This window comes from Vicugna pacos, chromosome 5 (genome assembly GCF_048564905.1).
Source record: "Vicugna pacos chromosome 5, VicPac4, whole genome shotgun sequence".
NCBI classification, from domain to species: Eukaryota; Metazoa; Chordata; class Mammalia; order Artiodactyla; family Camelidae; genus Vicugna; species Vicugna pacos.
Genome location: NC_132991.1, coordinates 46,591,613 through 46,615,920, shown reverse-complemented (window position 1 = coordinate 46,615,920; position 24,308 = coordinate 46,591,613). Strand labels below are relative to the sequence as shown.

Sequence of the window (24,308 nt, the reverse complement as noted above, 5' to 3'; positions counted from 1 at the left end):
ATTTTTGCTGACAGCTGGAGGAGGAGAAGGAAGCAGGAGATGAGTGTACCAGGGGAGAAGGCTTACAAGTGTCAGGGCTCAGGATGCAAATGAGCTTTGGTGCTTTGAAGGAACAGAAAGGGCTGAGAAAGTTTACCTGCCATGAGGTCAGAGAGCTGAGGGGGGCGGGGTGCAGATCTGGTGGGTCCTTGTGGGCCTAGGCAGAAAGAGCTTGGTTTTTTGAAAGTGAAGTGAGAAAGCATTGGAGAGTTTTAAGCAGGGAGGAATATTATCCGATTTATGTCCTGTGGTGCACAGTAGATACCTCATAAGTGTGTCCAAAGTTGATCGTGCTCACAAGATCTCATTAAAGATGAAACGGACCCAAACTCTAGACAGCTGTGCCCTTGCATGTCTCACGGGCTCCAGACTGCTAAGTGACATACCCTCTTCTAGCGGAGTTTTCCCTAATGGATGGGAATAGCTGTGAACTAACTGTAGTCTGCTGAGTGTGTGTGTGTGTGTCTCTGTGTGTGTTTGGGGAGCCTTTAGAGAATTTCAAAATAGTTCTGTAAATACATAGAGAAATCATCATACTGCCCATGTTCCTTTTAGACCCAACTATGATTAGAATTCCCCAGAGTCACTCAGGCATTTACTTGGTAGTTGATCAAGTTTTCTGTTTTCCCTGGGGTTAGTGGAGGGGGAAGGAGATAATAAATGCAGGCCTTCACCTTTGTCCAGCCCCAGGCCTGCATGTATCTATTTTTGTACTGAGCGTCCCACCCATGTTAGGTAAGAAGAACAAAGGCCATGCCTTCAAGCTGCACCAGGTGAAGTAGCAGGCTCACGGTTACTAAACCCTTGGAAAGGGAATACTAGGCAACTTGTGATCTTTTCATGCCTTTTTCCTCTGAACCCAGCAGAATCAGGACCCAAAGTTCAAATTTTCCGATGAAATTGGTTTCTGAAACATGCTTCTGTTTTTTATTCTTTAAACTGCTATTGTTTTCTCAGAGTTACATCCCTGACATGCATGGTGTGTGTCGCAAATAAAAGTCTGAACCTTTCAGATAGATCAAAAAAAAAAATTCTGAGCATTTTCACATTTTGTATACACTTCTCAAAGTTTTGGTATAAATATCTTTGGCATACATTCCATCGCCCAGCCACCTCTTGGAGTCCTTCCGTACTGAGGAATTTGACTTTCCTCCTTCTGCACTCATCTTCTGGGAGAGTTATTGTTACGCCATTAAGTATGGAGGAGAGAAACAAAACATTGGCATAGAAAGCTCTGATCTTCAGCTGATGTGAGCTGTGCAGGCATATCTCAGAGATATGACGGATTCAGTTCTAGGTTACTGCAGTAAACTGAACATCGCCATAAAGCGAGTCACGTGACTTTGGTTTCCCAGTGCATATGAAAGTTATGCTTACACTATTCTGTGGTCTATTAAGTGTGCAGCTGCACCATGTCTAAAAAAACAATGTATGTACCTTAGTTTAAAGCTACTTTATTGCCATTGTAAATGAACTATACCTGAATTAAAAAAAAGTTTTATTGCTAAAAAGTGGTAACCATCATCTGAGCCTTCAGCGAGTCATAGTAGTATCCTCAGAAGTCAGTGACTGCAGATTACCATAACAAATATAATAATAAAGAAAGAGTTTGAAATATTGTGAGAGTTATCAAAATGTGACACAGAGACACAGGTGAGCAAATGCTGTTGAAAAAATGGTGCTGATTGGCTTGCTCAGCTCAGGGTTGCCACAGATCTTCAATTTGTAAAAAGAAAAAGAAAGAAAGAAAGAAAGAAAGAAAGAAAGAAAGAAAGAAAGAAAGAAAGAAAGAAAGAAAGAAAGAAAGAAAGAAAGAAAGAAAGAAAGAAAGAAAGAAAGAAAGAAAGAAAGAAAGAAAGAAAGAAAGAAAGAAAGAAAGAAAGAAAGAAAAGAAAGAAAGAGAGAGAGAAAGAGAAAGAAAGAGAGAGAGAGAAAGAAAGAAAGAAAGAAAGAAAGGAAAGGAAGGAAGGAAGGAAGGTAGAAAGAAAGAAAGAAAGGAAGGAAGGAAGAAAGAAAGAAAGGAAGGAAGAAAGAAAGGAAGGAAGGAAGAAAGGAAGAAAGAAAGGAAGGAAGGAAGAAAGGAAGAAAGAAAGAAAGGAAGAAAGAAAGCAAGCAAGCAAGCAAGCAAGCAAGCAAGCGAGCAAAGCAGTATCTGTGAAGCACACCCAAGCGAAGCACAGTAAAACGAGAGGGCTGCCTCCACATCCTTTATCTTGATTTGGGCACCAGAGTCATATCTCAAGACTCATTTGCCTTCATACACCCGACCAGCTCCCTTCTCCTGCGTTTACAACTCACTCCATACACACTTGAATACTCTGCAGCTGAGGAAGAATCATTTACCTTAATTATTAGTGTAGTTTAGAGCTTTTCATGCTTGAGTTACTCTTTTCCTTAATCCTAAATGTTATCATCAGTATTGAGGGGCATACTTTAAAACAGAATTTTCCTGAAGGAATCTCAGGTCCTTTGAACAATCATTTTTGTGAAAGTGTCTCGAATAAAGTTGGGCTGTTAACTAGATGGAGGTGCAGATCTCTTCTTGTCACTGTGCCAAACAGGTATGTGACACCTGGTGGGAAGGAGAAACGTTTAATTTTTAAAATTTAGGGGTTTTTTTCTTGCTTGCTTCTTAAGTAAAACCAATCCAGCTTCTTCTTCTGCAGAAAAGGCGGAAGGAACAAGCAACAAATTAATCAGACAGGAAGCGAATAACCGCAGAAGGACGTCTGCCTCTGACATTGCCTCTGACTCAGTATGTCACATTTAACAAGAGGCCAGAGCTTGTCCAAAATGGCTGCCCAAAAACGACCCCACATTTGCGTTAGAAGATGATGTCTTTTTCAGGGACAGTTTTCTCTCTCGTATCTCGCTTGCTCCCTGTCTGCCTGTGTCTCTGATCATGCCTTCCTGCTATTAACGGTAAGAAAAATTATATTCAAACTGAATGTATTTCCTTTATCAGCTAGAGGGAAGGACAGAATGGCTTTTAATGGATCCTTGTCTGTTGAGATAAAGCTGTTAAATTCTTCAGGAGAGGACCGTAGGTTGAGTCCTGGAGCACACGGTGCTAGTTTCACCACCGTGGTGATTGTGGGTGATTTATAACTTGTGTTTTGAACCAAAATGTAAGCAAGATTTTCGGTAAGAGTTTTTCTTGACCACTGGACATGTTTGGGTCCACAGGAGTTTTTTTCCCTCCCAGTTTTTGGGGGTTTATGTCAGTGATGGTATCCTTTCAGTGGATGGAGCAGTTGTCCACATGACTGCCTTTGTAGGGGCGCTTCGGCCACCAACAGTAAGTGCTATGAAAGCAAAAGGAGTCACTGGAAACATCAAAGGAAAGTACCGTGGAACTAAGCTCTTGTCAGCCTGTTGCTGCAGACATGTTATTTAAGTTAAAATCCCAAACCATTTCTAAGCAGAGTCTTTTAGGAAAAAGACCACGTGTCTTTTAAAATCATTCCATTCAACATTCCAAACAGTGCAGAGCACAACTACTATTGCTGATCAAAGTCTGCAGCGTTCATTATAACTATTTACATTTAGTATGATTAATATTTCAACATAAAATATTGTAATTTTTATATTTCAAGCCATGTACACAGAGATCTCCAGAGCAGGATTAAGGGAACAGTTTTGTATCCAAAAAAAAAAAATGTTTTTTTTGGGGGGGTCATGTATAAAAAAGCAACTTGACTTATATTCCTTTTACCCCCTGGAGAAATATAAAATAAAGCTTTGAAAGATTAAGAGGGCACATATGACTTTGGTCAATAAGCAAAAGTTCTTTTAAAATAATTCTGTGGCATAGCTAGCATCTACAGTAGAAAATGGACAAGTGGTAAAATGAGGAAAAGGCTGCAGGAAGATTCTAGTTAAGAAAAATAGGACAGCTTGGTAGAAAGATAGGTGGAAAAGCAGGAGAAGGAGTAAGACGGGATAATGAGAGAGGAAGATGAGAAGCCTGAAAAGGATTTTGAGGTTGATTAGTGTGGAAACCATACCCTTACTATTCACCAGGATTGTGGGTCTAAGTATTATGCGTTAACTTCACAAAGTTATGTTGCGTCTGAACTGGAACATCATCTAGTCAAAATTCTCCCTTCTTATAGTTTAAAGAGGCTACATGATTTATCTAAAATCACAGTCAGGTTTTCTAATGCTCTTTGAAAAGTTCATTCACTGGTTAATTGTTCACAGCTCTTCAGTTACTCTAATAGGGAAACTTTTAAGGATTACACATACTCTGGATGAACTGCAACTTTCAGAGAACTCCCCATGGTGAAGAATTTCCCCTCGGGTCCAGCAGCAGTTTCACTCTGATCATTGAAGACATTACATTCTAGATCTGCCCTAGAGGCTGGAAGTTCCCCCGACCTAAGCTAACATGTAAGAGGAAGTGAGCTACCTAATTCCTGGACCTTTCAAGTTTTATGTTCTTTTGAAATCTTTTTAACATTTCATAAACACGTCATTTACCTTGGGAGTTTCTGGCTTTTTAAATTGTGATGCATTCCTGCTTTAAGGTCTGACTCATTTAAAAAAAATTTATTGAAGTGTAGTTGATTTACAATGTTAGTTTCAGATGTACAGCAAAGTGATTCAGTTACACATACATAAATACTTTTTTCTTTTCAGATTGTTTCCCATTATATGTTAATACAAGGAATTGAATATAGTTAAGGTTTAGGTCATTTTTGTTTGTCCAAATTGTTGTACATTTACTTCCTGTTGAAAAGAGCGTTTCCTCTGGACTGGCATAAATAACCTCTGTCAATACTTTGCAACCCTCAGTCCTGAAAATTAAAACTGGAAAAAAAATACTGGAATAATGAATGCCTTAATTAATATTCTTTTCTGAGAAATTTAAAATGTACTCTATACACACCTCCCTTCACCATTCATTTGTAATGCAGAAGTCTGCAGGGGTATGCACATGTGGGCTAGGGTTTAATTCAGTTTGTGGTTTCTCTTTCTCATGGTTGAATAGAGGAAAAGACAGTATCATTTGTAGAGCATTCACTATATGTGAGGCTCTTTACTTTTGCTTATTTTATTTTTTTTAAATGGCTAATACTCATTTAGCACTTGCCTCATTTACCTCTTAAATAACCCTATTGAATAGGTACCATTCTCCCCATTTACTGTGGGAAGTGGACCTAGAGAGGTCAAGCAGTTTGCCCAAGGCCACTAACAATAAAATGTAATCTCAAGAGCTTTTTTCTATGTGTGGTTTAGAGGCCAGGAGATGCCCTTTTCCAGTCCTGAGACTCTGAGATTGTGCAAATGCTTTGTTTTAAATGTCACAACAACAGTAAATATCTTTAAGTGAATAATCTCAAGTAAGACCAGTTCCTAAGTCTTTTGACCTTTTCAGACGTGAATTTGGTGACACACCTGCTTGTATTTCATTGAAAGGCTACACTTTCAATGATTAAATGAATAAAATATGTTGAGTATGTTGACATACATGCTGTGAGTATGTGTGTGTGTGTGTGTGTATTTAGTGGGGAACGGGGAGGGGCAGATCTTAATCCTGTAGTAAAACTAAATGTGGTGCTGAGGATTTCAGGAAACTTTAGCCTTGAGATTTGAGCCCCTGAAAGAGAATACCTGTTAGAGATGGGACGTCATGGGAGGAAAACCAGTACTTTGCAGTTAAGTGGGTAAAGTAGAAAAGAGTTGCCTTCCCTTTCCTGCAGTTAAACATGGACAGGTAGGTGGGTCATTCAGCTAAACTTTATTTTCTCACTTTTAAGAGGGTTTAGATGTCTATGAATCTGCACTAATTTTTCAGTTAAACATGTATGACAGTGTATTAAAAAAATAACTTCACTTCATAGCAACCTTTATTTCCCCAGCCGTTACTCTTACAGTAAAATTGAGTTTGTGTCCAAGCTCCCAGCTAATTGTAATGACATCGTAGATGCTTCAAAATGTCTTCTCTGAAAAATGCCTTCCCCCAATCCCCAGTTTTCCAACTCCTTACCTAAAAGAACAGCAGAGACATTAACCCTTACCACTGAGAAGAGAGCTGTTAGGCAGAATTCACTTAAGCTAGCGCCTTAAATGATGATCGGCTGAGAGAAGAGCAAGTACATTTTGAGAAGTGAGGGGCCCTGTGTATAGCCAGCCTTGTGTTTCACATGCAGCTCAGACTGAGAATAACAGTGATAATGCACGAGGTGAGGCTGCTGCTTTGCTTCTACCTTTGGACTGAGCAGTGTTTTCTGTTTCTTCTCTTGTACGGACAGCCTCATTGCCTGCAGCCCTCTGAGCTCAGACCTGAGGAGAGGAAGAGCCACAATAACAGAAGCAAACTTTATGCAAAGCTATTAAAAGTTTCTAAAATGGCCAAACGACGTTTTGGGCTTGGGGGTGGGGCAGGCAGCTTTTGCACCATGACTGGTGTCATAAAATAGAAACTACTGGCAACTGCAGCTGTGAAAAGATTGTGCTAAAGAAACAGGATGGCTGTGGTTTGCTGTGAGCATCAATTTTCCTGTTGAGCATTTTTACAGGAAGTTGAAAAACAAAGCCAACTTCATCTTAATTAGTTGTAATGGTTTTCAAATCTTGAACACATCCAACTAAGTTTGCCTCATGGAGGAGCCTGCAAAGAATAGCACCAAAAATAATCATGCACAGGAATCCCCAAACTACAGACTGTAGCCGCAATTTGAGCTTTTGCTGAATGATTTTATTTTTATAGTGTAACCTGGACTGGATTCATTACCTTTGTAATGAATGCCTTTGCCTTTGCAATTTTTTTTTGATTGCTCACTATGAATTTAAGGGCCTTTTCTTATTAAAGCACTGTTGAGTTATATGTATGATAAATTTCCTTCTGTTAATATTTATTGGTCAAACAATCGTGCCTGTGTGTACATATATATACAGAGAGAGGGGTGTGCATATGTGTATAAAAGCTGGAAAGATACACATCAAAATGTTAACAAGAATATCTCTGGGTATTAATCGACCCCTTTTCAATTAAATTTAATTATTATCAAATGCTTCCTTCAGTGGTTAAATACAATCATGTTTTATTTTCATCTTTGTATTTTTGTATTGTCTATTGTTTTCTAAACAAATGTATGCTACTTTTGGAAGCAGAAAAAAAAATCTCAAAAAAATCCAACCTGAAGAAGCCAAGAGCACACAAGAAATACATACATGAACATGAGTTAAGAACATTATATAGAGAGTAAAATATCAATCAATGTAAATAAAAATAAGATGTAGAACAGAAAGTAATGAGGGCAAGAGAGCATCCAGACCTTTGGATCTTTCGGTTATATTATTTCTGTTATACCCACTCCCTGTCCCCCACAGCCCCTCGCCACACACAGAGCAAATGAATTCAACCTTTTTGAAAAAAAGTTTACTCTTCTCCCATTCATTTTAGGTAAAGTAGTATTTAAGAGTGACTTTTGGCAAGATTTTTATAGCAAAATGCTTTATATCATTGAATAGTCCAAAATGGTGATAAAACATAACTGGATAAACCTGCTTCTTGTCGTCCCTACTAGAACTTGACTGATTCACTCCCCTCCCTCTTCAATTATAGGCGGGCCTTCTGAGGATTATCAGATGTTTTCATTGGACAGTGCTGGAAATCTCTCCCCTCTTCGTGTCATTCTGTAGTGTGGGCCTCACACAGCATAATCGAGAATGAATTTTGAATTGGCTCTAAGAAACAGTTTATTTAAATAACTCGCCAGTTCTCTTGATCCTAAAGAGGTGGATCATTTTACATTCAGAGATAATTCTGCTTTCTTAGATGAGCACATTGAAGAAGACAGCATACGTTTCCTGGGGCAGTGCTGGACTGAACTGTGGGCTTTGGTTAAGTGTCTAGTTGCCTGTGCTGTTGGGGAGATTTGTCCATTGTAGGGTGGGGAGCAACTCACTCTTTCTCACAAGGTGTCCCTCATAACCAATATTACACATTTAGCCAGTGGCTCAGGACCACGAGCTTCCCTGGTTGGCCTCTGGTCAGTGAGCGATGCTGTCCACTGTGAGTTTAAACCATCATGCTGACCTAGTAGAACTATAGAAAAACCATCAAAGTCACCCATCCCTCTCACAGAACTAGAAAACTCTACAATTTCTAAGTATTGATGTATATTGTGTGTATATATGTACGTATGTGTATGTGTCAGAGACAAAGAAGAGCCAATTAGTGGATTTTTTTAAGTCATTAATGCAAAATATTCTACTTTGTTCTCTTAATCCATAGAATCAATTCCTTTATAAAAGGTTTCTTGGTAGATCCTTCCCCTCACTTCAACAGTTTTCATCTAAAATTTGTTGAGTTTTTAGTGACTCAGTTATTAAGTAAAACTTTGGTAATCACTCACATACCCTAGGGTTCAAATTGATTTTTAATTTCTTCAGTGTCTGACCATCCAGAGATAGCTTGGGTGAGAAATCAATTGATGGCTATTTCATCCAAAAGCCATTAACTTATAATTTCCACAATGGATAACAGACATGAGAGACAACATGTATTACCTGTTTGCTGGGGCTGCCGTAACAAAGTACCTCGGGCTGGGAGGCTCGAGCAGCAGAGTGTCTCTGGAGGCTGGACGTCCAAGACCACGGTGTGGGCAGGTTTGGTTTCTCTCAAGGCCTCTCTTCTTGGCTTACGGACCGCCGCCTTCTCCCGGGTCCTCGCGCGGCCTTTTCTTCATGCCTGTGCATCCTGCTGTCTCTCACAAGGACCCTGTCTGCTGGATTAGGGCCCCACCCTAATGGCCTCACTTTAACTTAATCACCTCTTTAAAGGCCACATTCTGAGGTCATATGAGTTAGAGCTTCAACATATAAATTCAACCCATGACACTTTGTGTGAAGACAAAAAACCCATTCCCATCCGTGTAGTTTTCTTTGTGCATGTAAAACTCAGCACACAAGATGAACATTTTAGTATAGTCTGGCTTTTCTCTCTGTGATGAAAGTTATTTAAAAAGTGAAATGATTCTCTAAAATCAGTTAATTCTCAAGAGTGTATATTGTTAGAGGTGCGGTGCCTGGGGTGGGGCAGGGTGGGAGGGCAGGGATCAGAAAATGGGCAGGGCTGTGATCCTCCAGCTTCAGGGAGCCTGGGTCCCGTGCAGGAGGTGACGGCCCACACTTTGGGAGCCCCTGCCCTAGTCATCCTTTCCCTTCTTCTAGGCCCTTCCCACCCAGGTACAGAGCTGCCTCCCCTGCTGCTTCCTCTCCCAAGGGAAGCACTGAGGGCAGGAGGCCAAACCCTCCGGCTGCCTCACTCTGTCAGAGGCAGCTCCGCCCACACAGGACTCTGGGCAAAGCCAGGGCCTCAGCTCAGTCGCTGGGCCGGGTGGCCCACTGTCGGCTGCTCCAGCGGCACTCCTACCAGCAGGACCCATGCTCACCTCAGGGACCACAGCTCTGGACCCCTCTGTTGATTGCTTACCCTACCCGGCCCTGCTGCACCGTTTTCTTTTCATCCTCCCCACACCCCGACTTAACAGATGGGTAAGAGGGTGCTCAGAGAGCTTAGTCTTATCTTAGGTTATTGGGTAGAAGAACAGAGGTTCAAAATCACATTCTCCTGACTCAGGTCTCATGTCCCCACAGGGATTCTAACCTCTTTTGTTCGCCACACTGGTGTCTAATGAGACCCAAAGGACTCCTCCTCTAACTGTGGTTAAATGCATAAAGCAAAATGCAGGATTACCAGGGAAGCTACTTAGAGTGACATCAGTACAGGATGGAGCAGCAGATCTGAACATTGCCACAGTTTCAAAAGAGATTCTGCAGCAATTAGAATATGTGAGAACACGATGGGAAAGTAGCATGCGGGAAACTGCTGGTGAAAAGGTTTCAGGTGTGACTTGTGCCTACATTCATCATTGAAGGAAATGCTAGATTGTAGTTAAGAGTTTAAGGGAAATAAAAAGTCCTTTTTTTCCTCCAAGTTAATGAAGCCCTGAGCTCTGTCCACAGACGCTGTGGACGTGCAGGTCCGGGTCAGGGAGGCCTGGTCCGTCAGCATCTCTGGAGGCCCTTCAGGAAGGCTTGGTCCTGCTTCTGACACGGGCCATCACCTCCAGGAGACAGGGGAGCCCCAGCTGTCCCAGGGCCTTGGGCTGTACTTCCCTGGCGAAGTCAAGAAGGCAGACGCCCAGACCTAAAGCTAGCCAGCCCCTCTGACGTAGGACTGATTATTTACCCAGGCCTCGGAAGGCACAGGGCTGATGCTGGGAGCCCTTCCAGTGGCCGGCACGTGGCTTGTTTGTGGGATACCTCACTCTTTCCCTCCCACACACTTAGTGAGAACCCTGCTTTGTGCCAGGTCTTGGGGAGACCTGGTGAGTTCACCGTCTGGTGGGAAGACAGCCAAGAAGGGGGCCTGGTGGGGGCCTGGCCTGGGGAACATGAGATTGGTCTTCTTTGACCCGTGGGGCAGGATTGGAGTCTGGGGTTTCTCACAAACTTCCTCGAAGGCCCAGCTTGGACAAGTCCAGACCAGCAGCTGTTCCGCTAGCAAGGAGCCAAGAGGCAGTCGAAGCCTCTGGATCACCTTTCAGCATGGAGGTGGGGGTGGGAGTAGTTTATCTGGAGGAGAGCGAGAAGGGGGCAGGGGAGCAGCAGCAGTGGAGAGAAAGGAGAACTTAGCCTCAGGAAGGCAAGGGCGCTCACGCGCTTATCCTCTCCCTGTTGTTTATCTGAGGAAGGCCCAGCCCTTGTGGTCCGGAGGTTTTTTGTAAGTCCGTGGATGCCCAGAGAGGACCGAAATAGCAACAGCTGAACACTGTAAAGTAGTTAAAGAGGGCTTGCGGGGTGACAGTCCTCCCAAAGCATCCCTGTTCCGTAGCTTGGCCCCAAAAGTGTACAGGACAGTTCAGTTTAATGTTTGCAACCAGAGACTGATTCATGAGAACCAAACCCAGAACAGGTTCCTGGCAGTTGATTAGAATCCACTCCTTCCTCAGTATTAGGACAGCAGGATGGCAGGTTAGTTGGTGAGCCTAGAATCCGAAACAGTGAGTCAGAGCATTAAAGGAAACTTCCGTCCACCAAGCACGCAGATGATCTGTCCTGTAGAGCGTGTCCCTCGGGCTCTGGGCGGACCCGGCCACCCTCTTCTAGGTAAGCCCCGTCCTCCAGCTCTTTTCACACCATTGCTTTGGCTGCAGCATCTTTGACAGTTGGGCCTGAATCTGATTTCCGACCCCGTCCTTTCTCCTGGTGCTAGGACGCAACTCCGAGGCCCCTGAAGGTGCCCCTGCAGCTGGTTCACCCCCTTCATAGGCCTCCAGACACAGGCCCCCGGCCCTGCTTGCACTGTTCACACGGCCCACGGGCAACTGATTGGTGTCACGCAGAAAAGAGCCATGTCAGGAACACATCTTAAAAGAGTCTCTCTCTGAGACAGACTCTTACTGAAAACCAATTCTGACCTAGTTTACAGGTGAACTGCGGTACTAGTTAGCCCTTAATCTGCTTAAAAATGCTTATCTAAAAAGAGCAGGAATCAAAAGGACTTGATGTGAATGACCCTCACGGGTCTCTGGGTGAGTTATTAATTTCTCTGCGTCCCAGTGTCCTCTGTAAAATGAGTGGAATCATTGCTAGTTTGCAATGTCATCGTAAGCGTTAGAGACGATGGAAAGAAAGCACTGTTTATTATCTTACTGTCAATAAATGAGAGCAGCTGTTGCTACTCTTGAGTTTTCCAAATTTCATTTTCTAGGACGGCACTCGGAACAGAACTGTTCCAGACTGTCCTAATTCCTGTCTTCCAGAAGCTTTGATGAGTCCGGCCATGTCCTCTTAGCGTCTCCATTCCATTTCTGTTCACAGAAGTCCAGCCATCCAGCAAAACTTTAGTAGAAAGTACAGCTGACCCCTGAACAACAGAGGTTAGGGGCACCGACCCTCTGCACACAGTCAGCCCCCTGTACTGCAGGACCCCTCTACCCCGCTCTGCATCCCCGGATTCAACCAACCATGGACAGTGTAGTACTGTAATATTTACTGGTGAAAAAACATCACATCTAAGTGGACCCGTGCAATTCAAACCCATTGTTCAAGGGTCAGTTGTATGTGTTTCAAGGTGTAAGTTTTCCACATTAACTTTTAGTGGTTGAACTAAATTAATACTTTGAATTCTAAGAAATTATTTTTTATAGTTAAGAGACTTGAAAATTAAAGATAATTCTACTGTTTGAAATTCAGGACACAAGTTCCATAGAAACTGTTTTTCAGGTGGTCAGTGTCCCAGGCTGCTCACTTGGTTTAAGGCTCAGACTACAACCAGGCTTCTCAGACCTTGGTGCATGTGACTCTCCCAGGGGTCTTGTTAAAACGCTGAAAGGAATTCAGTGTGGGCAGAGGGGCTGAGATTTGACATTTCTAACAGCCATGGATGATGCCCACTGCTGATCCAGGACCACTGCTGATCCGGGAGTAGTGAGGTCTGGGTGGGAGAAGCTTGGAGACTTAGGGGTGAGAAAGAGGGTGGGGGCTGGGCCCTGGGGCTTCTGCTGAGACCCAGGGATGGGACCCCAAGGATTAGGGGAAGAGAGATGGCGTTTGTGGCTGACATAACTCCTGGGGCAAGTCTTCACCATCGTTTCTTCAGCCCCTGATGTTTGCCAGGCTGCCCCCTTCTCCGCTGCTGCCCACTAGGGCTTCCCTGTGCTCTCCCACAGCCGCAGAGTCCAGCCCCCACTTTGTCCCCAGAGCAGTCACCCTCTGCAGAAAGCCTTCCTAAGGAAGCCTGTTTCTGGCAAAGAGCCGAGTCAGAAGTTTGATCCCACCTCCTCTTTTTTTCCCCATTTGGATCTTGTAAGGAAATGCCAAGTAGCACAAAGGTAGGAATCCAGCCTCCTTGGCCATCTTACCTGCCTTACCTTATCCCTGTCTTCTTTCCCTAGAGGACTGTAAGGTGAGGGCAAGAACAGGGGATTCATCTTTGCATTCCTCTGGTGCTATGGGACTCAAATGGATGTCTGTTGGGGATCTCTGACCAACAAGTAGAGCAGCAGACATGGAGTGGGTGGGACTGGGAGAGCGAGAAAGGATCCAGTTGCAGAGATGAATGAGGCAGAGCTGCCACTTGAACATGGGACTTGGCCGGGACACATTTCTAGCAGTTTCCTGATAACCTCCCAACTTTCTCAGGCCATGGGGCAGGGTCCTTCCCCTGACCCGCTTTGGCGGGTGGTGGAATTGAGCGGTGTGAGGTGCTGGATTTTGCTTCCAGTATCTTCAGGCAATGTGGCTGAAAAGCCTCCCCTGCCTGGGTCCTTCAAGAACAGTAACATCTTAGCAATGTTGTGAAGGAATTCCACTCTTATAAAAGTGGGTCTATGTGAATAGCTGTCACTTTGATGGGAAAAGAGAAGGAAAGATCAGGACAGAGTATTACTAAAGGGTGTCGTCCATGACCGTGTTTTGTTTCTTTGTTTTGTTTTTACAGATTTATCAGCCAGACTGTTGAAAGCCTAACTAAGTGGCCAGGATGCCCGTCCCGCCCCCTCCAGCACCCCCGCCGCCGCCCACGTTTGCTCTGGTGAGTGGCTCTCGCTGTCCATGATCCATGCATGAAGCAAGCTCAACCACCTCGAACCCAGAACACCTGTTTGTGTTCAGTGTGTTTGCATTGTGGCTTAAACGTGATATGGCAAGGTTTCCAGGTGCTGGAGTAAGATACAACACAAAAACATTTTGTAGTCTAAGGTCTTGTGTGACACAGAGAACACACATGGGATGTGGATTAACTAGGTTTCCTCCGCCGAGTCCATCCGGGGAGACATGTCATGTTCATTCAAACGTGCTGGCCCAACACAGGCTCACAGGAGCATTTCTGCCCAGCCTGCATGTTTTCATTCAAAGGGACTCAGCTTCTAGCCTTTAACTTCTGGGCAGGATAGTCCAAAAACCCAAGTCTCTCTGTCTGAAAATGCAGCCATTAAAGTGTCCTCCGGACTCACTCCTGTTTTTTCCCCCCTCTCCCTTTCCCCCCATTTCTTCCCACTCTCTGTTGTTCACAGCTATCCCCCGCCTCCCCCCCCACCTCTCCCACATACTTACTTCCCCCTTTTAATTTGTCCATGTCTACTTTCTGAAGGAATTTCTTTTCTTGGCTCATCCTGGCTCCCTGATAGACCTGTCCTCAGAAGTGTAATGCACTCCCTTCCAGGAAGCTGGCAGCCCTCCATATGGTGGTACAGAAAAGCTCCCAGGCACACCCCCATGCAAAGCCCACCCCAGCCCCCTCAGCATGTGAAGCCTTCGCTGCTAAGGAGCCTCCCAGTGATGGGCCCTTCACTTTTCACTTGGGGAGCCTGAAGCTCAGAGAGGAAGAGTCTGGCCCGGGCTTCCATGGGACACACTTACACAGCCCATCTCAGGTTGGACCTGGGTGGAAGAACAGACCACTGATTAGCTCATTGCTCTTCAAAGTGTGATCTTCCAAGTCCTGGTTAGAGAGAAGTACGGAAGTTTAGAGTAAGCACTTAGAAACGCAGCAACCTGATAGTGGGGCTACAGCTGTTGTTTCCAGGAATGTATCTTGTGTGTCTTTTTTAAACTAACTCATTTTTCTAATCATTGTTATTTTACAACATATTGGTCCATAATGGATAGGAAATTTTTTTCTTAGAAATTGGTCCTTCACTTAGATAAGTTTGAAAAGCTCAGATCTGGCTAACGTAGGATTAGTTTATATTTCCCCAAAAGTATAGGTTGTGTACCACTGCTGGGTGGCACATACCTTGATTTTTTTTTAATTTTAATGCTCATGTGTTTAATGTATATTCTAAAAGTGATAACACACCCAGGGTTTAATAGCGAGTTAATTTTAAAGAAAATATTCACTGAGAAATAGTGTAGTAAATAATATAGTGAACTGACCTAAGGAAAATATTAAATAATAACACAGGTAGCACGAGAAGATGATAAAAACCATGAAAATTATACCAGAATGATTGAAGTTTGGGAAACCCTGGCTTATCCTATCAACTCATTTCTGTCCATTATTCTTTGACTAAAAGCAAGATCCTAGAGACATAGGAGACAGAAGTGAGGAAAGGGGAAGGAGGTTGGTGGCCACCAAGGGACATCATCCAGTGGAACAGCCCAGCTAAGGGTACTGGCCACGTGAGAGAAGTCAGCACCCAGCGGGGGTCAGATGTCAAAATAAATTTTGAGGCAGAACAGGAGGCCAGGGACAGTTGCTGACCTCAAACCATTAAGAGAACCAATATGGACAGGTCACTTAACCTTGCTGGGCTTCAGGGTTTTTGTCCTTAAAATGAAGACAATAGGTAATTTGAAAAGTTCTTTCCAAGATGCGCATGGCATGTTAAGTTATAAAAACAAGTTTTAGAGCAGTAGAGGAGAGCCCCATTAGCAAAAGGCAACTGTATATGCAAAGAGCCTTTCTGGAACTGACTTCCAGGGGGCTCTTAAGGGGCTTGTTTCAGAGAGGGGTTGAGGCCAGTGGGGAAGGGGCATTTTATGTATTAAGTTTTCCAACTGAGATATAATTGACATATAACATTTTGTAAGTTTAAGGTGTATAGCATCCTGATTTGATACATTTATATATTACAATATAATTACCACCATACTTTTAGCTAACACCTCTGTCACATCACAACGATCATTTCTTTTTGTGAGATTAGTTAAGTTCTGGTCTCTTAACAACTTTGAAGTGTATAATAAAACATTGTTAACTATAATCACTATGCTGGTCATTGGATCTCCAGAACTTACTCATCTTTTAGTTGCAGATCTGTACTCTTTAACCACATCTGCCCAATTCGGGGAAGGGGCATTCAAGACCTCACATTTGTCCTTCTGCCAGGTTATAGGGGAGGCCCTGGAGTCAGACTGCCAGGCCTTGAATCTGAGCTCCTCCTCTCCGTAGCTGGGTGACTGGGGTGATGATTTAACTTCTCTGTGCCTTAGTTTCCTTGGCTCTAAAATGGAAATAATAACTCACAGGGTTGATGAGGACTAAATGAATTAATGTACATAAAATGCTGAAAATGGTGCCTGACCATAGCAAAAGCTGTCTGAACGTTAGCTGCTGTGGTGGTGAGCAATAGTTAATAATTTAATTATTTTAAGACCCTTTCAGCTTAACACACACAGATTCTGTGCAGCCTGCTTCTGGGTTTTTCTTAGCTTTCCCTCTGCCTCTAACGAATAGCTGGGCCAAGTATCCAGTTGAGCCTGCCCAGGTTTGCTCACTGTGGCCCTCACCAGCACCTCTGAAATCAGAAGGGCTTTCAGAAGGGCCAGCCCAGCCTAGAAGGACTCTCATGTCTACCAGAAGCACCTCTGGGCTTGGGGAAGACCACTCTCCCTGGGACTGGGCCAGACAAGCCAGTTTCCAGTGTGACAGACGCAGGTATGCGCCTACTTCCAAGTCCAGCTGCCGGGCTCCTAGTGTCCCCACTCCCCAAAGTAACTCTGAAGAAACAAGATTCCAACTGCACAGTAAGGCTCTTTCTCAGGAATTCTGAAATTATAAAATACTCAGAGGTTTGAAAGCAGCACTTTTGTCCACTGTGCAGTCTCTGTGGGCTAAACTTTCAAAAGGATTAAACACCAGAAACACCTTAGACCAGAGGGAGTGAAAGGAGTTTGGAGGATAATGGAAATGTTGTATATCTTGATTGTGGTGGTGGCTGCACGACTGTATACGTTTGTCAAAACTCATCGGACTATACACTAAAAGGGTGATTTTACTATATGTAAATTATACTTTGAATTGGCCTTAAAGTAAAAAGAAAAAAATCTTTGGCAACGTAAGCAGAGGGAATTATTTTCTAAAATTTTGGTGGATTTAAAAAAATACAGCCAACACTTTTTGCTAAAGATACTTTTCCTCTTGCACCAGATTAGCTCCAAAAGACAGGAAAGAGAAGCTGTTCTCTAGAGAACATTCTAGAGAGTGAAGCCTCGTAGTATTCTGCAGATTCCTCTTAGACTTAAAATTCCCTTCTCGTTTCTAGCCATCCAACCCTGGCTTTTTCAGTTACAGCCAGATTGTGGTCTGAATTTTCGCTGACTTTTATCAGGGACTGACTCCTCCTACATTAAAAATGAATGTGATTTATTGCTGCATCTGCTCCCAAATGTCTGGGTCTTAAAAAGAATGACATCGGGTCTAAAACTTGTGGAATACTTATAGCCTATCGCCGAGAACCTTAATAACAAGCTTCCCGTACTCTTAGCTGTCCCGACTGAATGTTGTAGTACACGATTTTAATTCAAAAGATGAATACAAGTTTGCATGGCTTCCTTTCAGGCCAATATAGAAAAGCCTACCTTGAATAAGTCAGAGCAGGCTGGGAGAAATGCTCTTCTCTCCGACATCAACAAAGGGAAGAAACTAAAGAAGACAGTCACCAATGACAGAAGTGCACCGATACTGGACAGTAAGTGAAAAAAGGTTATTTTCCCTGGAGATAAATGGCTTATGGCCTAACAATCAACCCTATCCTTTCCACCACCCCCCCAATTTTTTTCTTTTTTCTTTCTTTCTTTTTTTTTTTTTTTTTTTTTGTTAACAACAGCTGCAAAGCTAGCAGAATAAGGGACTGTATCACTCATTGTAGACCATGGCTCTGGCTTGGGTTCCCTCTAATGCTGCGGGGAGCCAGTATAATAATTCTTTGTCCAAGACACACACAGCAGCGATTCTCTGAATTATTCACAACACTTTACAACACATTCTGGAAATTAACCCTTTGCTTATCTTACCACAGATCAAAAGGCAGCATGAAATATGGAAAAAGCCGTAGTCTTGGAATCAGAGAATGTGGGTTCGAGCCCTGACCATCTCCAACCCTTTGTCTTCGTTTCTAAAATAGGGAAAAACCTGTTCTATTGCCCTCACAAGTTTGTTGTGTGCATCAAATGAGACAATGCTCCTGTGTGTCTGGAATGTGTAATTCAAGTGTTAGATATGATTATTGGGAGCTGGGAGAAAGAGGAAATGCGATCACAATTTTGCTTATCTGCCCATCTTAAATCTGAGGTACTTTCTGGAACAAGTCATGGTATGTATAAACAAACCAAGTACTCACATACAGGGCTACTTCCTAATATTTCCAAAGAATGAAACATTATACATGACTAGAATCTACTGGAAGTTAATAATCAGGTCTCAAGACTATCTCCTCCCACTCGTAGACATTTCCACTGCCAGTCAGATGTCCCCAGAATTCATCCTAGACCACAGATCCCATTTGGACTCAATGGGAAATAGACTGACTGTCCTAAATCACCAGAGGGAGCTTTGTAGACAAATAAATAACGATGCAGGATTATAGCCAAGTGGAGGGTTAGAAGTGCTTAGGAATTTCTAGGAAAAGTGCCTAATGAGTAGAAGAGGAAGATCAGAGTTAGGTGAGAACGTTGGTGTGGGAGGAAGATGGAGAAAGAGGAAAACCAAGACAAAGGCCTTTGAGTGTTGCTCTGTTACCAGGCAGGGTGGTGCAGACGAGAATGCACACACCTCAGTGGAACTATGGGGTCTTTGATTCTTGCCAAAGTCTTACCTCTGGGTCAGAATGCCCACAAAACTGATGTGGTTTTTGTATAATGAATCCCTTAGTCCTTCTGATCTGTGTCACAAGATTCTCCCTAGGGGAGCCCAGCAATTTCACTTGTATCTGGGGAGCCTTGGTTTAACAACCATTGAGGTGTGGTACCTGGTATGGGGCCAGAGGAGCTCCACAAACTGCCTGCCTCTAGGACAGAGCCCAGCAGTTCTCTCCATTATGACAGGGAGCCTAGGCTCTGGAGAGGTGGATGTGACTTCCCTAGATGTTGAAGGAGAAAGGACAGTCTGGGGCCTAGTCCTGAGTCCACTAGTGGAAATTCATTATATTCTTCAAGATACACTTCTCTCATTAAATGGAGATAAGTGTTAGTTCTTCCTTCCAGCTGTTCAGTGATGTTTAAGAATGCACTTTGGTTGGTGGATGCAAGATACAATCCAATGCATGCCCTTATTGTCCGTGCACTTCATTGGACACCAGTACTGTTATCACAGGCTCTTTTCGAGTGGCAAAGTCCATCCATGGTTTTGTATTCGCAGGTGAAATCTCCCTGGACTCTGTCAAAATGTTGACCATGGTTATGCATGATATAACTCTTGAGGTCAGCCTTGTCCTGCAATTTAATTGCTAACAAAGTGACCTGGAGCCAGTTAGCTATCCTCAACTACTTTAGCTTCTCCATCTGAAAGATACACAGATGTTCCAAGAACACTAATTAATGGATGCCTGATAGAACAGTACATCTATCTCTTTTAATGTTCAATACCATCTAAAGGTGTCCTATGAAATGCAGTATTCCAAAATGTATCATTCAACAATGAATAATATTGGAATGACAAGGGCATTACTAATATTATTGGCAATAATTAAAATTAGTAAAAATTTTAAATTTTATATGGAAGCAATTTTGCATATACTTCCAGAAATTGTTTTTCTAATTTGATATGTCTTACTAGGTTGAGTAATTCTTGTGAGCTCATTATCAGATTGTTTTTTCTATCAACAGAGCTCCCATAAATATCCCAGAAAGTTCCATACCTAGAAAAGATACAGAGCTGACAGATTTATGATAAATCCAACCCAGAAAAAAAGAAAACACAAATGAATAAAATAGAACTTGGAAAGCAGATTAAATAAAAACTTCAAAGCAAATTTTTAAAAATGAAGGATTCTACAATAAAATTATATGCTAAAACATTCTGAACTCTTAAAGAAATTAAGAAAAGCACTAATTTACCAAATTTTCCAAAATTCACTCATGAAGCCTCAGTGAACAAGGAAAAAGTTGAAAACTTTATCAAATGACTTCTTCTCTAAAAAGCTTTAGAGCCAGATGATTTTATCAGTAAATTATTTCAGATTTTAAGAAACAGCTAATTCAAACACTGTATAAAATCATTCCTAAATATAGGAAGACATGAAAAGCTATCTGATAGGTGTAATGAAACTGGCATGATCATAATATCAAAACATGACAAAGGCAGCTTATATCCAAAAAGAAAGCTTGTGTATCAGTGTCTCAGAGGACATGTGGAAATGCCTGAGGCATTTTTAGTTATCACAGCTTGATGAGGGAGGGGTTCCTACTGACATCAACCAATAGAGGTTAAGGATGCTGTAAACATTCTACACAGAACAAGACAGCCTCCCACAACAACAAAATATCTCACTCAAAATGTCAGTAGTTCCAAGGCTATGAACCCTACTATAGACGACGTATGATCACAGATGAGAAGATACTAACTAAAAAAACAAAAACTCTAATTCAATAGTATATTTTAAAAAAATGCTTTACCAAGATCAGGGTTTATCCCATTTTTTTTTAATCTCCCATTTTTTAATGTTAGGAAGTCTATATATCCAACATATTAAATAAGGAAAACTATATAATGCTCTTAGCAGCTCCTGATATAGCATTTGATAAAATTCCATGCCATAAGAAAGTCTTAAAATCCCAAGTGGAAAGATCCTTGCTAACCACGAATATTTAGAAAGAAGAAAATAAAAGATTTCAAACCAATAGTTGATATATAACTTGAAATATCAGAGGTATTCTCATTAAAATCAAGATATGATTTTCTTTATTTTTAAAGTTAATACTAATAACAATTTAAAAAATAAATATATAAATGTATATATATTCTTTATGATTACTTAAAATAATTTTTTAAATTAATAAAACATTATAAAGAGGGGGTAAAACCTTTATTATTTGCAGACCGTATGTCTACTAGAAATTCCAAGGTAAAATTTTTAAAATAAAATTTAGAAAATACAGCAAAGTGATTTATTAGATATCAAATGAAATTTCCTGATGCCAATTAATAACCAAATTCAAAATATAGTAGGAAAAATACCCCTTTTATAATTTCAACAAGCACAAATGTATTTGAAGTGACCCTGAAGAAGCATAGGTGACCCATATCATAAAAGTTACAAAACTTTACTGAATAAATGAGAAGATATGGGAAAATATACCATGTTTCTATAAAGTCTAAATATCATAAAAGTGTCAGTTCTCCCAGATTAATTTGTAGATCTCATGTAATACTCATCAAAGACTCAACAAGGTTTTCCAGGAGTAGAATTTTAAATAATTTTTAACCTCATAATACATACACACATAAATTGTTAAGAGACATTTTTTTAAAGAGAGTATAACCATGGCTTTCATAGAGACATAAAATAAACATATCAAAGATTTTATTTAGCTATTAGAGGGAATCAATATAATATCAATTCAAAGGAGGATTCAAAGTACCACACATATATAGGCAGGTAAGTGTTGAAATGAACTTAGAAATAGGTGCAAAATGGGTCAATAATCAATTGCCTTACACCAAACACACCAATTTGCATTTTTAAGGACAAATGTCATTTGCGATATTATCAGTTTTTTACAACTTACAGAGTTGTAAACTAGCTCAAAAGCAATGCGAAATAACCCAGAAGGCTAGGCTGAATGCTTAGTAATCTTTTTCATCTTCTTCCTTTTCTTTTTTTGTTGCTTGTTTGCCCATTTCAAAATCTTTCACAATTTTCTAGCAACAAATGCAAAATAAAACAAGAGTTTTTTTTAATGTTAAAGTCTACTATTGGGCTTTACGATCTTAAAAAGTTGAAATCAACCTGAAAGGCCATCAGATAAGTAGATGGTTAAATAAATTACAGTAAATTCATGTTCTAAAATACAATGCAATCCTTTAAACTCATGTTTTCAAAGAACATTTAATGACATGGGAAATGCTAACAATAAAGTGTCAGGTGAAAAAAGCAGGCTAAAAACTATGTAGTGAATTTGGTCTTAATTTGAAGAAAAATATATATAAAATGAAAAAAAAATTGGCAGAGAAACATACATCAAAACAATAGATATTTCCATGGAACAAAATTACAGGATTTTTTTTCTCTTTATTTTTACTCTTCCCTTCTCACCTTTTATTGCATCTCCTCTTCCCTTGAGACTTCTTTGAAGATACATCTATTTGCCAAACCTTATAATATAGAACAAATAGATATTAACTCATATGGCAGCTAGCCAAGTAGGGCAAAGTCATTATCTATTACTGATTCTTCCACCACTGGGTTTGTGCCTGCCCTGAAGTGGAAAGAAGCCCCTGCTTTTCTGACTGGGGGTGAATCCTTAAAATCCTGCACTTTAATGAAATCCCAGTTGGCCACCATGGGCCTGGGCTCAGCCAGCTCCCCGTTGTGTCACTGTTGTTTACTTGGGTGAGGACTGGTGATGTTCTCTGGTGGTGTCTTCATACACCATCATAAAATGATTGTGTTTTCTTCCTTCCACAGAACCTAAAGGAGCTGGTGGTGGTGGCGGCGGCGGCTTTGGTGGAGGAGGTGGCAGCAGTGGTGGTGGTGGTGGCGGCAGTGGCAGTTTTGGAGGGGGTGGACCACCCGGTTTGGGAGGACTGTTCCAGGCTGGAATGCCTAAGTTGAGATCCACAGCCAATAGGGAGAATGGTAAGGAGAGTTTCCTTCTCTCTTAGGAACTGAAGACAAGGCGGAGTCTGGTGGTTTTGAGGCCTGGCACCTCCTCCAAGGCACTGCGCCCTTTAAAACATTTTAGATTTCTTGAAATGTTAACACTGTTTTATAAGAGGGACTCTATTTAGCATCTTTTTTTTTTTTTAAATCAGGATCAGACAGCTCCATCCAGCTATTAAATGTTTGCCCAATGTCCTTGGGGTAACTTGTACTTTTCTAAAGGGTGAGCTAGAGTAGGAAGAAAATAAAGGAGCAAATGGACCTTGCCACCCCTGGAAACTGTCTGGTGCCTTGGCAGATTCAGCTTTCTTTGTGAGATAGTCTGACCCAGCTGTCTAGTATAGTAAATACTTGTGAGTCTCTTGTCAAACACATGGTGGAGCATGTCACATGGAATAGAATTACATATCTCACTAAATCTAAAAAAGGTGTTTTGTATGACAGACATTTGGCAATTGGGGGCCAGTGATTCTAAGTATTCTCTGCAGAAAGCCATGGAAATGAGTCCTACAGGACTGTCTGTGAACATGATGGCAGAGAAAAGTTGAACCTGGTCATGCCTAAATGAAAAACCTCACAAAGTGCATGAGGCTCTCTCCCCTGACTGTGACAGTAGCTCAAGAAACTTTATCATGAAACTTTATTTTTTAATGTTTATTGTGTTAGAAGAATTTTATTTCTAATTCTATGGTCTTTTAAAATGTCCACCGGGAAAGTATAAAATTCTCATATTCATATGAAGATAAAGTTACTGAATCCTCAGGGATTATTTAGCTCTGACTGTTTTAACTTTGGATGGTCAAAAATCTAGAAAGAGACTTAATAATATGAGGGATCCTATCTTGCCAGATCTGCATTTAAATTTAAATTTATTTATTTATTTAAAACCAAAAGGATCTGAGGCAGCTGACAAATGCATATGTTCAGTACTTTAACAATAGGTGAAGAAATTCAGGCAAAAGGCAACAGGAAATGAAATGATAAAATGCATATGGAATTTAAGTTAGCACACAAAATGGTGTACCAGAAGTATACGCGTTCATAGTATAGCATCCACCTATTAGATCCTGTCTGTGTAATGTATATGTGGGTAGTTGCTGTACCTTTAATCCAAACTTGGAAGATATAACATCACAAGTGGATGACATAGAAATATACTGCACAGTCAAGTAACTTACAGCTTTTTCTAGTACTAATGTCAAAATAAAAAATTCTCTCTAGAGTTCATGTTGCTCCACTGTATAAATCCAGCCAAATGTCTCTCATTGTGCCCTGGATAAAATCTAAATTCCTTCTGGCCTACAAGGCTCTTTATGACCTGGCTCCTGCTGGCTACTCAGGCTACATTTCATAGGGTTCTCCTCCATGCTCACTGTGCCCCAGGCACGTAAACCTTGGTCTTGTAACCCGAAGCTCATTTCCAACTCAGGGCCTTTGCACTTGCTGGCCCTCAGACTAAAGCACATCTTTTCCTCCTCTTTCAATGGTTGGCCTCAGCTCAAATGTCATACCCTCAGAAGAGCCATCCACACCCACCCCAGCTATCCTGGCCTCTCTGGGCACTCTTCATTGACCCTATTTTGGTTTCTTTTTAGTACTTACAATGATCTGAAAGTGTTTGTATGTTTCCTGGTTTATTGTTTATCTTCCCCACTAGAATGTAAACTACAAGAGAGCTGGATCTTTTCTATTTTGTTTACTCCTCCA

At 41.6% G+C, this 24,308-nt stretch overlaps 1 protein-coding gene and 1 long non-coding RNA gene across 12 annotated transcripts in view; one reads left to right on the top strand and one right to left on the bottom strand.

Moving 5' to 3' along the window:
- Positions 1 to 24,308, top strand: part of WIPF1 (WAS/WASL interacting protein family member 1) — a 117,314-nt gene that overhangs the window by 80,127 nt on the left and 12,879 nt on the right. For 2 of the 3 annotated variants that reach the window (XM_031678333.2, XM_072961190.1), the window contains exons 2-4: positions 13,499 to 13,591; positions 17,342 to 17,471; positions 22,407 to 22,577. In XM_031678333.2, coding sequence (XP_031534193.2) covers positions 13,541 to 13,591; positions 17,342 to 17,471; positions 22,407 to 22,577 — 352 coding nt within the window. In that variant the 5' untranslated portion in view covers positions 13,499 to 13,540. Of the gene's footprint in view, positions 1 to 1,459; positions 2,962 to 13,498; positions 13,592 to 17,341; positions 17,472 to 22,406; positions 22,578 to 24,308 lie in introns of those variants that run through there. The other variant, XM_072961189.1, reaches the window with a different exon arrangement.
- LOC107033583 (uncharacterized) overlaps positions 10,903 to 24,308 on the bottom strand; it is a 74,223-nt gene continuing 60,817 nt past the window's right edge. For 5 of the 9 annotated variants that reach the window (XR_012072678.1, XR_012072677.1, XR_012072679.1 and 2 more), the window contains 4 exons: positions 22,035 to 22,093; positions 17,362 to 17,464; positions 14,419 to 14,500; positions 10,903 to 11,042 (listed from right to left, as the gene is read on the bottom strand). This is a non-coding gene — a long non-coding RNA (uncharacterized lncRNA). Of the gene's footprint in view, positions 11,043 to 14,418; positions 14,501 to 15,798; positions 16,005 to 17,361; positions 17,465 to 20,872; positions 21,641 to 22,034; positions 22,094 to 24,308 lie in introns of those variants that run through there. The other 4 variants (XR_012072674.1, XR_012072676.1, XR_012072680.1 and 1 more) reach the window with 4 other exon arrangements.